Source organism: Propithecus coquereli, unplaced genomic scaffold (genome assembly GCF_000956105.1).
Source record: "Propithecus coquereli isolate 6110/MARCELLA unplaced genomic scaffold, Pcoq_1.0 Scaffold94, whole genome shotgun sequence".
Lineage (NCBI taxonomy): Eukaryota > Metazoa > Chordata > Mammalia > Primates > Indriidae > Propithecus > Propithecus coquereli.
The window spans coordinates 442,280-455,681 of NW_012155729.1; the positions used below are offsets into that span (position 1 = coordinate 442,280).

The 13,402-nt window shown below is 53.3% G+C and overlaps 1 protein-coding gene across 3 annotated transcripts in view; it reads right to left on the minus strand.

Moving 5' to 3' along the window:
- Nucleotides 1–323: 323 nt before the first annotated feature.
- LARP4B (La ribonucleoprotein domain family, member 4B) overlaps nucleotides 324–13,402 on the minus strand; it is a 75,478-nt gene continuing 62,399 nt past the window's right edge. For 2 of the 3 annotated variants that reach the window (XM_012664944.1, XM_012664946.1), the window contains exons 12-18: nucleotides 11,773–11,879; nucleotides 11,094–11,345; nucleotides 7,216–7,261; nucleotides 5,454–5,618; nucleotides 3,669–3,793; nucleotides 3,466–3,589; nucleotides 324–1,723 (exon numbers count right to left, since the gene is read on the minus strand). In XM_012664944.1, the coding sequence (XP_012520398.1) occupies nucleotides 1,436–1,723; nucleotides 3,466–3,589; nucleotides 3,669–3,793; nucleotides 5,454–5,618; nucleotides 7,216–7,261; nucleotides 11,094–11,345; nucleotides 11,773–11,879 (1,107 nt within the window). In that variant the 3' untranslated portion in view covers nucleotides 324–1,435. The remainder of the gene's footprint in view (nucleotides 1,724–3,465; nucleotides 3,590–3,668; nucleotides 3,794–5,453; nucleotides 5,619–7,215; nucleotides 7,262–11,093; nucleotides 11,346–11,772; nucleotides 11,880–13,402) is intronic. The other variant, XM_012664945.1, reaches the window with a different exon arrangement.

Consider the following 13,402-nt stretch of genomic DNA (forward strand, 5'->3'; position numbering starts at 1 on the left):
ACCACGGCGAGTCCTCGCGCTGCAGACGCCTCCTCCGCGGAACCGGCGACAGCCCCACATGCACCGAGCAGCTGGCCGCATGCCCGCCCAGCCGGGCTCCACGGACGTGGAGCTGTCTCGTACAAAAGTTAAGGCAAAGTCATTTTCAAGTTTAAATAAAATTCAAGTCTTTAAATATTGGATGGAAATAATTCTTTTCTTAAAAAAACCCCTCAGTCTTGTTAAATAACATTTTGTGGAATAAACTGTATGGTTACATTTAGCAGGAAATATTCTTACTTTAATGTTTGCTGCTTAGAATACTTAAAGAAGAATTTTAGGCATTTTAAAACAAAATAATTTATATTTAGCTTTATTATAAACTTGCTAGCTTAGTGCATCCTTGCTCTTCAGAAGTGCGGCACTTCTAGAAGCGAATCAACGAGACCCTCGTCGTGGAGGTGAAAGGGTGGGCATTTCGTCCTCCACCAGCCAGAGAGGGGAAGCCACAAACGCCATTCTCGCACGATCACATGACCCTAAACCACGTGCCGACGCAGAGGTGCAGGGAGACGTCCACGTGGCGCTGGTGGGCGTGGACTTTCCAATCAGGTGCTGGGGGGACACGGACGAAAGTGTGCGCGGAGCCGGCGTCGCCACGGGAGCTCACGGGGATCAGAACAACATCATGGTACAACTTCTGGTGACGTGTCAGTGGGCAACAAAGTTTGTATTTTCATTTAGGTTCTATTCACAATGTGCTTTGAATTTACTTTACATAATAGCCACTTGGAACTGGAGTGAGAAGCTGGTTACTTGCTTGCAGTACATCGGACTCAAAGGTCTCGGGTCTCCCCAGGTGCTCTCTGCAGGTTCATTCTGCCACTAGATCAAAGGACTCTGCGTCTTTAAATGCCAGAGTCCCCCTCACGGTTCGCAGGAGAGCACAGCTCCCGCCCGTGCTGGGCCCTGACGCTGCCGGCCCCTCCTCCTCGGGCCACGCCTGCCTCCGCGGGAGCCCACCGGCCCTCACCTCCTGCCGGGGCTTCCTAGACACACGCACCTGCAGACCAGGTACTGGAAAGTGAAGTAGCATCGTCCCCTAATTTAGAAAACTCACTCTGTGTAGCTTGCATTCAGAGCCACGTGGAGGCTTAATAAAAAACACCAATTTGTCAGGATAAAAGCATTTTCTATCCTGGAAAAAAAAATCTGACTTATGCATCACCTCCAGTTAAGCACCAACCTAAAATAAGGTTTATATTAATTAAATCCTGAAAAATAGATTTTTTTTCCTAGAGGGGAGAATCCGACTCACAGAAGGAAAAAACTTGCAGGATCCCACAGGCCTCAAACACTGCAAGCCCCTAACCAGCAACTCATCCTCGTACTGAGTGGGAAGAGCGTCCCGCGTGTGGTGAGCACGCTCTCTGCGGCCCGCCCAGACCTGCGGCTCTCACTGCGGAGACTTGGGGGGGGTGCTCTGTTCCCTGCTCAGGCGCTTCCCGAGGGCCGGGGGCGAGGGCCGGCGCCCAGGCTGCCGCCTCTGGTCTCTGGGGGCTCCCGGCGTGGACTTGAGGGCTGGGGGCTCCCGGTGTCTCTCCAGGGGCTCCGCGAGCGGCTTCTCCTCCTTCCCACAGCCCATGGCGTTTGCCTTCTGTTCTCTCGGGGGTTGCAAGGGGGAGGAAGGGGGCTCTTTACTCGTTCTCTGACAAATCTCTGCATAGCTGGGCTTTCGCAATTCCTGGAAACAGACAAACGTTGGATCACATAAAATGACAACTCCAGGGACAATACGGGGAATTACACTCACTTAAAAGACACTTCAGTTGTAACTGTAATATATTTCCGTCTTCACCAGGGATTTTAACTTTAAAAAAGTTCACAAAATCCGAGGATTTAGCTTCCCCTGCAGCAGGTCTTTCCCTCCAAGAGTCTTCCCAAAATGGACAGAACTGGAGCAGGTGTAGCGGTGACAAGTGCTGGCTGCCCTCCGAGCAGTGTGGACCCTGGCAGGAGCCTCACAAAAGAAACGACACCCCAGAAAAGACACAGACACGTTTGCTTCTGCCCCGCCACCCTGGGAAGACAACACGGCCCCTCACGTGACGGACGGAAGCTGCTTTAAAAAGGTTTCACACGCTCTGAACCGCAGGGGATAGACGCAAGTGCTAAGAATGACGAGGACGCACTTGCAGAGACGCGGAAACCACCCGAGCGCCCTCGACTGGTGAGCGGGCAAAGAAGACGTGGCACGTCCACGCCGTGGAGCACCGACCACCACAGAAAAGGGCGGTGCGTCTTTTGCAGCAACTTGGGTGGAACTGGAGACCGTGACTCTGAGTGAAGCATCTCAGGAACAGAAAAATAAACGCTGCCTGTCCTCACTGCAAGTGGGAGCTCAGCTACGGTGACGCAAGGCACCCGGGGGGCGGGGGAGGACGATGACACTGGGGACTCCGATGGGTGGGGGAGGGGAGGGAAGAAAAGCCACCCATCGGGTGCAATGTGCACAACTCGGGTGACAGGTACGCCGAGAACCCAGGCGTCACCACTATACCGTTCGTCCGTCTAACCAAAAACCACTTGTACCCCCTAAATCTATCTCAATATAAATAAAAACTAAATTAATTTTAAAAATTTAAAAATCTGAAGCACACAAAAACGAATGGTGAAAACAAAGGGTGACAGGGTCTTCAGGTAAGTGGAGGCATAAAGGCTAAACCACCAAAAACTCCGAAATATGTTACCTACGGAAACTGTTACCTTGATAATTTTAACCTATTAAAAAACCTTCTTTCAGACTCACCGGGTGGACAGTAAGGGCTTCAACTTCCAAATCTAAGGAAAAGCTCACGCAAAATCAAGCTGAGGGTGATGCGAACCAGAACAAGAGCTGGCCTCCCCATGGAGCAAGACCAGCAGACAGGAGCCGCAGGGAGTGGACCGGCTGGGCCCAGAGGGCTCGGAGGCTTGCGGGGACACTGACTTGTTCTTCCTGTTTCTTTCTCTTCTTTGGAGACAGGGTCTCACTCTGTCGCCCAGGCTGCAGTGCTGTGGCACGATCATGGCTCACTGCAGCCTCCAACTCCTGGGCTCTAGGGATCCTCCTGCCTCGGCCTCCCAAAGTACTGGGGTTACAGTTATGAGGCATAGCACCCGGCCCTTCCTACCTTGTTACCAGACAGGTAACACACACACAGGCAATGTGTGCTTGATCATAAATGCTACAGAAGATGGGCACTGGGACCTTGTTACTACTCCAGAGGCCTCTACGGACTGACATGGAAACACACGGCCGCTAGGCTGGAACTGGGAGATCACCAGGGTGGGAGTGGAAAATTATCAGATCTCCAGGGTATTGCGTACGGGAAACACGACACGTACAGACACAGATAAAAACCCACCCGCTTCGGTCTGATTTAAAATGATCTGACGCAGGAGGAGGGCACTGACCGTCTGGAGCAAGAGGCGCAAGGTACGTACCGTGGCAGCTCCGTTCACCTGCACGGATTTGCACGCGGTTGTAGTGAGGGCTGAAGGGAGCCTGTCCCCAGTGTGGGCTTCCCGCTGCTTCTCTGCTGCCTTGGGGTCCCTGTAAAAATGACACCTGATATTTGAATCTCACACAGCCTCACAGGCCAGTCAACCAGCGAACAGCCAAGTGCTGGCAGAAAGACAGTACTCACTCGGGCACGCGGGCCGGGGAGGGGCATCGCTCGTACGCCGCCGACACGGCACAGGAGGCCGGCACCAGGGGCTCTCTGGGGACAGCTACAGGCGTAGTGTTCGAACTCGCGTCTGCACTGAGGCTCTGAAAGTCACCGGGTAACAGCTCACGATGGGGCAGGAGCCTGCGTCCGACGTGCTACGGCGGGGAGGGCCTGACACGCGGCGGCGCAGAAACCTCCACCACGCTGCGCAGCCTGCTCCCGTCTCCCCTCGGCGCACACAGCAGCGACCCCCACAGACCTCACCTCCACGGCCGAGCTGCAGGCTCCTGAAGCCCCCGACCCACTGCGGCTCTGAACCCCGAGCGTCTCGTCAACGTGAGAAGCAGCGACGGAGACTGTGGCACTCAGCCGCGGGGTCAGGTTCAGACGTTTGTTTTTGTTTTATTTTTTAATTTTAAAGAGATTTATTCTGAGCCAAATTTAAGGACTACGACCCAGAGCCATGCCCAAGAGGCCTTGAGCAGGTGGACTCCCAGACATTTTTAAAGTAGCAATTTCTTCGAGAGAAATACACAGAAATTCACAACATACAAAGCAGTAGCTGCTGTTTCTGAAGCAGGGGTGGAGACGGCCGGGCCGACCAGGGGGCAGGCCACAGTCTGAAAACTAGAATTCACGATCTTTAAAGGGCACTGATTCTCGGACACCATTCCGTGAGGCATTACTAGCTCAGACATCACTGTGTGGAAATTTAAGGCTTACGATAATCTTTAGCACATGCCAAATGTAACGTGTGATTGCTGCCATTAAACATAGAATCTTGGAATGCACCCAGCCTCCAAGGTTGCAAACAGGAGCAACTGCCACCTCCTAATGCGAAAAGGACTAAACTTGTCACCTGGTGTTGGTTTCAAGACACTGCAGCCAAATCCACCCTAAACCCGCCCCAGACACTGGGGGACCGTCCCATCCGCAACGGTAGTTCTGGACTCGAGCTGTACAACGGTTCCTTCCCCCAAATCCAGAGGCCACGGAGCAGGGACTCCTCAGATCTGGGGGCAGCAGAGAGGGTGCAGTGCACGGACCTGGACTCTGGGGCATCAGCCAGGACGCTCTGCAAGCTCTTTCTGGGCACTTGTTGCGCACGGCCAGGAACTGGGCAGAAAACGGTTTCTATGCGCTTTCCAGAGCCTTCAAGCAACAACCCTGGCAGCAGGACAAATCCCGCCTTCGGGGTGGCGACCACGCTGGAACCCAGGAATACTGGAAATGAGCACGCCCGGCTTGTGTAGCTCAGGCGGATCCTCAGGTGACGGCCACTGCAGTGGGTGACAGCACCTCGTCTGACAGCCGAGAGACTTCGCCAAAAGCCACCAGGAATAGCTATTCCAGGCTTCTTGCTACTTGTCTCATGGAGATGACTAAAAATTATGTTACTTCCAGTATAATTCAGATTTTCCTGTTTTGCTCTGTTGTCTTATAAAACAAAGGCAGGTCTGAATAAAAACAGTGAAAATGCTACCTACGTTTCCGAGTGAGAGAGAGGGTCTGAACAGCACCCCAGGGCAGAGGTTTCTACCTCTGACCCCCCGCAGACAGCAATGGGAGGGCGGAGCCGGCACGGGTTCAGCACAGACTTCATCCCTCCAGGTCTGTGTGACCTTGCAAGTCGCTAACCTCTAACCTCTAACCTCTTCCAAGTGTTAAACACCAACGTGTGTAAGGAGCTCAGCCAAGTGCCGACGGGAAACCAGGGCTTGGTGACATCAGCAACTATTAGACACGCAAGGTATACTTTACCCTTTCTTTTGCTGATCCTACTATCAAGCCGGATAGCCTGTTTTCAAACAAGTCCTCTGCCTTCAAGTTGCCGGCAGCTCCAGGTAACGGGGGGAAGTTGGACAGCCCCAGCTCGAAGCTTGGTGATGGAGGCTTTGGTGGCGTTGGAGACTGCGTCTGGCTGTTCTGCAACAGAACGACACCCCAGAGTCATGTGGTGAGCAGAGAAGGCCCAAGAGCAAAGCAAAGGATCTTCTCCACATTTTCTGGAACAGTCTTCAAACAAACAACGCACAGACACCTCAACCAGACAACCCTCCACCACCCAGTCCAAGGGCCTCTTCCAGGCGACAGCCACCATCCAGAGCAGAGGTGTGAGGCTGAACTCTCGAGACTGCCGCTGGCCCGAGAGACACGTCACGAGGGACACGCGGTCAAGGCGCTGTCACAGAGCTGCCTGTGCCTGTCGGGGTCCTCTGCTTTCCTGCACCGTCGGCCACAGTGGGGGAGGGACAGGCGTGGGGGAGGGACAGGAGTGCGTGAGGACACAGTGACGGCTGGCCAGGGCGGAGGCACGAAATGACTCAAACCCCACTGGACACGTCAGTTATCTGAAAATTAACTTACCGAAACTCTTCATATTTTTAAATAACTATGCGAAAACACAGTACTGAATAAATTTCTATCAGATTCTTTGACTTCAGGAAAGTAAACTCGGTACTTTTCTAGAGAGCAGGTTTGAGGGGAAAGAAAAGGTAAACTTAGCATAACAGCATGTGAGTAGGATTCATAAGCCCCAGGTCTCAGGAGAAGGACAGGTGTGCAGTTTTACTAGAAATCATCACCTAACTTTAACAAGCCAGAAGCCATGTGTAAGTGCCGGTCCCATGGCTGACGAACACAGGACACGGAGAGGGGAAGTCAGTTTACACTCAGGCGGACGCAACCGTTTTTAGTTGGAAGCTGCTTCGACCAGGAAGCAAAGCTCTCGTGGGGCCCGCCAGACGTGAAAAGGCCCCCATTTCCCAGAAATTTAAACCAATAGGAGGAGGATCCCTGCGTAAGAGCTTCTAGAGAGAGTATGTCAGAACTGAAGCGAGAGCAGGTCAGGGACGAACGAATCCAGGCTGGCAAAAGCCACTGTCTGCTGGGGGATCCCTGCGTCTTGTGTGGCGCGGGTGCCCGGTTTACCTTACTGTTTCCGGTCAAGTGGCCCCACGGGTGTGGTTGGCCCAAATGCTCACGTGTTTGTTAGCCGTGTGCAAACTCCTGCAGCTGTTAGAGCACGCAAGCACGACAACAGGCAGGCTCCCCGTGACACACACAGCACCGAGCAACGCTCCTGAGCCCCTCCACGTCCACAGGCCTGAACACACGGACCAGGAGGACAGACAGAGCGGAGGCTGCTTCGCGCGGGCATGGCAGCACCTGCACGTCTCATGACCGTGTTCAGACGAGGGCCCTGTGCGTCCAAACCGTTACAGGAATTCACTAACTCCCGCTGGAATTCACTAACATAAACCGCCTTACCAAAGGGCCCATCAAAAAGCAGACTAAGCCGACCTCATCAAAGGTGTAATTTCTGAGTTTTGGACAGAGAGGATGCGTGTGCTGGACAACACACGAGGCAGCTCAGGGGCTGCACGGGGAGTTTCTCGAGGGCCTTTCCGGTTCTCCAAGTGTGGGGTGCTCGATACACCTGCGCGTCCCGGCGTCTGCTCCGGAACATCGCCACGTCAGACTTAAACGTCTCATAAAGATGACACACGCTTTGTGTACTCACTGTAAACTTCTCCTCTCTTTTCTTCCGATAGCCAAAGGAATTCTTCCTAGAGGAATGGAAAGTATGAGACCGTTACTTTTCTCCAGTTGGAAAATTTTCCACTGAGCGCGTTTGTGCTCACATATTCAAACCAAGCACCAATGAAGTCTTTATGACTTTGCCATCTTTAAAACATGACTTCCGGTTCTGAAATCCCAACCTTAAGAAGAATCGGCAAAACAACAACAGAAGGTTTATAGTAAAGGACTAACCCTGATGTCTAACAGGTGAATAAAAGAAAAACATTTATTAGAAGGACTTACCTAGTGGTCACTTAAAATTTTTGCTAAGATATGGGCATGTGCGCACCTGTTCGGCGGGAACGACAAGATGTACAAAATCTGACACTGACCCACACAGGTGAGTTGTGAAGGTGGCGGGGGAGAACTTACCAAGTGTGTGTTTGCCAACCGGCAAAATTTACAAGACCCCAAATGACCGGCTTCCCTGGCCCCAGCCTCAGCCTCCACTGCTCCGCCGTGCACACGCACAGAGGGAGCCACGCGAGGGCCTCTGAACTCACAGCCGTCTGCCCCCGCTCGCCAGCCTTCGGAACCGTGTCCTGCATTTCAGCTTTCAAAATCAGAGCCCTGCAGGCAGCAAGGAAGGCCGCACGCCGCAGCGCAGAGCTGCACAGACACACGCGTGTGAAGGGGCAACTTCACGTTGGGCCCTGAGGACACAAGAGGCCACGACATTTCCGCTGGCCCTGGACGGGCTTGTGTGGTCCAACAAGTCACACATTAATCTCAATGTAGGATTGTATTTTTATTTATTTATCCTTTGACCATTTCCAGTGAAGGCACAGACTCTCCAAGGGCCTTATATTACGTAAGCTGGAGAGGAGTTTAGAGATAATCTCGATGCGTTTCTTTATTTACAGAAAACCAAATGTGGTCTTGCCTGAGATAACACAACTAATTGAAACGGAGGCTGAGACCCCTCTCCACTTCTGTGCCAGGCGAAGGTGCCCTGTGCCCTCTGGCAAGCCCCTCCAGAAGCACGACGCAAACCTGTGGGATTCTGGAGCAGAGCCAGCTGTCGCCCGCAGACAACCACCCCACAGTAGCTCCTGGCTTTCTGCTGGGCCCTGGCAGAGCTGCAGGTCTTACTATGGGACAGGCGGTGACCACAGACTCGAGCCACCCACCCACCACAGCACACTGAGCTGCAAGGCAGGAGCACGCGGCCCAGCACGCCACCATCCTGCAGAACAGGTGGCTTGGCCCTGCACCGCCAGGCATCCTCACTGCGACCACCCCGCAGCCTCACAGGAAGCCCGACCCGGCAGGTCCCAGACCTGGATGCGGATGGCCACACGATAGCCCCAGCACTGCTCCCGTCAGGAGAGCACCTGGCACCACCGGGCGAGCACCGACCACGGTGTCTGCGCTCAGCCTCGGAGCAGGGACTCGGCACAGGCACACAGCCAAGGGCAGCCTCGCCGCAGACCTGACCACTGGGGCCGGACCTGCCCGCCCTGGTCCGCCCCACACCACACCAGTGGAACCAGACCTCCTTCCCACGCCCTCACGGCACTCCACACAGCCCGCGCCAGCCCTGGAAACCCACCGCTCAGAGCGCAGGCCAGGAGGGCCAGGACTTGTGACAGGGCCGGGGCACGTCCCACTCAAGGGGAGGCGTGGGCCCAGCATGGCCCCACAGTGGAGGGAGTAATCACCGTGACACCCACAACTCTGAACGTGGTGACTGGGATGCCTTGGACCGGAAGCAGAATGCTTTCCTGGGTGACAGCTGCAGTTCCACCGAGGCAGACGTGACCACCTGGCACCTGGGCCCCTCGCTCCACTGAACCTGGCCAGGCCGGCGCACCTGCCGCGGCTGCCGTGCACAGGGTAGAGAAGCGTGCCTGGGCCCTCAAGGGTTCTCTGAGGCCTCTCAGTGCCTCAGTCCAATAGAAAACGTCCGTGGGAAACAGGACAAACCCCCCCAGGAGGGACGTAAGGGGACGTGCCTGGTGCGGTTGGGCCACCCTCCTGCGGGAGAGCTCTGCAGACGGGAAGCACACACACATGCCCGTGAATCAAACCACTCTCTCTCCTGCTGTGCTGGCCGTGGCCGTGGCCCTTACGTTTCGGATTACTCAGGTGGGAGAACAGTAACCCTCTCTTGCTGGGGAGACGGGGGAGGTGGTCCCCATTTGTATAAAATCTGCATATGTCAGGCCAAAGCATACACTCGCTACAGCTGTGTTGGGAAGTTCAAACGTTGTTGAAGGGCGCACACGGTGGGTCGTGCTTGTTAACAAGACACTGCTTCTCAGCCCCAAACCCACCTTTCCATGCTGCTTTGCGATGTGGTCGGATTTCTGCAAACCCCAGATTCTTCTGCCAGGAAACCTCCTGTCAGGCTTTGGCTAGCGGGGTGTGTCCTCCCATCTATACCTTCCTGTGGCCCTGGCGGGGGCAGGGCCCTGCCCCTCGAGGTCTGAGCCCGGCGGGCCTGGGCTGGGAGCTGCTCCCTGCAGTCACGGGCTCTGCACGCCCGCGTCTCCCTGCCTTTTCCACCGCCAGCCCCGTGGAACCGCCCCACGCCACATGCTCTGTGAGACGGCTGGTGTCTCCCGGCTGAGCCGGGGCCGAGGGCGGCCTCTCCACCCCACGCTCCAGCCAGGGCTTCCCAAATGCCAACTGGCTGCTCCTGGGTTCCTCTTATGTTTAACTCTCACCCCGCGCCAGGAAGGAAGAGGAACCAACACTTTTGAAGCTTCTGGATGTCCAACATTGTGTTATACACTTTACACAAGGATAACTCAGAAACAACTTCCTTTACATTTTTTGGGGGGGTACAGAGTCTCGCTCTGTTGCCTGGGCTAGAATGCCGTGGCGTCATCCTAGCTCACAGCAACCTGAAACTCCTGGGCTCAAGCGATCCTCCTGCCTCAGCCTCCCGAGTAGCTGGGACTACAGGCATGCGCCACCGTGCCCGGCTAATTTTTTCTATATATTTTTAGTTGTCCAGCTAATTTCTTTCTATTTTTAGTAGAGAGGGGGTCTCGCTCTTGCTCAGGCTGGTCTTGAACTCCTGAGCTCAAACGATCCGCCTGCCTCGGCCTCCCAGAGTGCTGGGATCACAGGCATTAAGTTCCTTTACGTTTTTCATGCCAGGTTACGGACGAGCCAAAGCTCAGGGAGGCTGAGCTGCTGCTCATTCTCCTCAGAGGGCGACCAGAGAGAGGACGAGCGGGACTCGCCCACAGCCTGCGTCCATTTGTCTAGCCTCACCGAGCAGAGGTGCAGGTGCCGGACAGCACGGCAGAGTGAGACAGAGCAAGCCGCGCCAGAGGGCCAGCAAGGACCCAGGTGACGCCAGAAGATGCCGAGGGTGTTCGACTGTCCCTGAGGGCGGGGCCGTGTGGCAGGCGGGCCCCACCTCACAGTGACAACGTCTACTCCGAATGAACTCAGTAGGGACGCAACTGAAACGTCGCTCTGCTCGGCCACTGCCCCTGGCCATCTGTCGCACCTCACGGCACACGCAGCCACACAGGGCAAGGCCAGAGGCAGGAGAGGGGCTTGGGGGCCGGCGATGCCGCCACGGACGCTGCAGGAACACCGAATCTGGACGCCAAACTCCAAATCTGCCACGAACAATGACCGCGACCTAAAGCTGTGCATTTCCACCTATAGTTCTCATTAAATAATTTCTCTGCTCTCAAAGTAACCACTCGCAGCAATTATATAAACCTTTCATGTTTATAGCCTTCAAGTAGGTTTTCTGTGATATATTTGTAAATAGTCATAAAATATATCAAAATTAAAGGATTCAAAAATATCGACAGTTTATGACAGGTACGTAGCACCTGCCCGACAACTCACCTTCCCCTCCCCAAGCCAGGCGAGGACTCGAGGCTGCTGGGCTCCACGCGCCCGGTGCCAACCTCTCTCTTGGCGTACGCGGAAGGGTTCTGCACCCGCGCTCTGGTTTGACCTGCTTGTCGTGTCTGTGGGCTCCGGACACCGTTAATTAATCGATCCGCAGTGAAGTTGAATATCGAAGGGCTTTCTAATAACCCCGGTCCTCTTTCTGCACTAGGAATCGTGTGGCGCAGATGAGATTTGCTAGGATTCCTGTAAACGAAACGTTTGCATATGCTCAGTTATAAAACAATCCAGGGATTACAAAATGAGCATGCTAATGTGGAACATCTAAGCTAAAAGCTCTTTTCTATTTAATAAAATATAAAACATTACTTGGCAAAGGTTAACACATCACATTCAGGACAATGCAAATCCATCAATCATGAGCCGAGACCCTGCTTCTCGGTGTTAAGTCCGGGGCCAGATTAAAAACCAGGCACGCATGGTACACGCATCGCTCCCAGAGCCCACCCAGGCAACGACAGCAGATTTCAGTGTTTAATCTTTACAGAATGCAACGGTGTGCTTCAGATGGTTTGCTCTGGTGTGCAAGCCTGGTGTCGAACATGTCTCATCACAGGTCCTGCAACGCGGCAGCGTGCAGCTCACACGCACCGTCATCTCTCGGGGAACTTGCCTGCTTCTAGGAGGATACTGTCTGAGTGACGTCAGCGGAGACGCTGCAGGTTTGAACGTTGGAGACGTAAACCCGTTTATAAATCCAGTATTTGGGAATGGAGTTACCTAGATTCATTAAAAAAAAAAACAAAACAACAAGTAAACAAACCATGAAACAGACTTCAAATTGGTTAGTCCTAGCATATCTGCGGTAACCGAGGTCATTTCTTGACCTTGACAAGACGGAATGCCCCACGTTGCCCTTAGAAAATAATCACAGGCTGAGAAAGCGTGCTGCATGGTTATCGCTGATCGGTGGTGTTTACTGACCACTCAGCGATGGCCCGGCTGGGGCTCGGGACTTTTTTTGCTCCCTGTCAGTCAACCCTCACAATAGTCGCCAAGGAAGACGATTCGCACGTGTAGAAAGTGACAGTAAGAGAGAAGAAACTCACTCAAGTCACATGGGTTCCTGAACACGGGAGATGTGACCTTCAACACACTGTCTGGAAAAGCCCAAATCCTCACCCTCATGCTCACTCACGATACTCCCTGCACTCCCGGGAAGAAGTACACGGTTCTTCCTTATTCCTGATGACTCCACTACAGCTCACTCAAGTTCAACCTCAGGACCACGTCCAGACCTACTGTGACTCACACAGCCCACTTCGCACCACAGCGGGCGAGGGCTGTCCTTAACCTCTGCCTCCGCGCAAGGCCTGCTCTGAAGAGCAGGATATTTTCAGACCATAAATAATTATTCCCCAAGTCACAGTCTGAAGTGACACATGGCATTCAAATATACTGACGTAAGATTCAGAAGAAAATTAGAAGGGGCTACACAGGGCATACAACCCTAACAAGCATATACGGCAGTAAAAAGTCAAAAATATTAAGCGTCAAGTTTTAAATATCAGCCAACTATTTTTCAAATCTAGACACATACAAAAGTAAGATAAAACTTGGTGTGGAAACAGTTCTTTGAAAAGAAAAGGGACGAGAGCAATCACTCTGGCTTCTGGACGTGTGGCCCCCAATTCCCTGACCCGACTTCCCTCCCACGCACCTGACCCCACGTTTCACTGAGGTCAGAGAGACATAGGCCCTCCTCAATGGAAACAAGGGGAAAGAAATAGAAAAGAAAAAAGCAAGTAACTCTCTTTAACGAGAGCTAACTGGAAGCTATGATAGAAAAGGAGGCTTAGAGACAGCCTAGGCCCAAAGTAAAATCATCCCTGCCTTACGACAAAAATTAATGCAACAAAAGGGGAACACTGAAAACTGTCAGAATCTTCAGTTTACACCTTGAGAAACTCTAGTCTGCAAGAATCAGACTATTTAAAAATACAACACTCCAGAAGAGCTATTAATTCAGACTTAGATTTTGTAAATTATAAATCAGTTAAGACTAATAGAGACCAATTATTTCACATACATGATTTTCCACACAGAACTCTGGTATTTGGGTAATGCTGCTCAAGAGTTAAAAAATAAAATTGGTTACATAAAAAATAAAGCTGGTCATCAACACAATAACTTGATACCCTAACTTGCTGGGGACAGACAGGCCCCGTCTCCCTGCTGCTCCAACGTGAGTCAGCGCTGGCGCCAGCCCACGAGCCCTGACGCCACAGGCCCCGCCAGGCCCA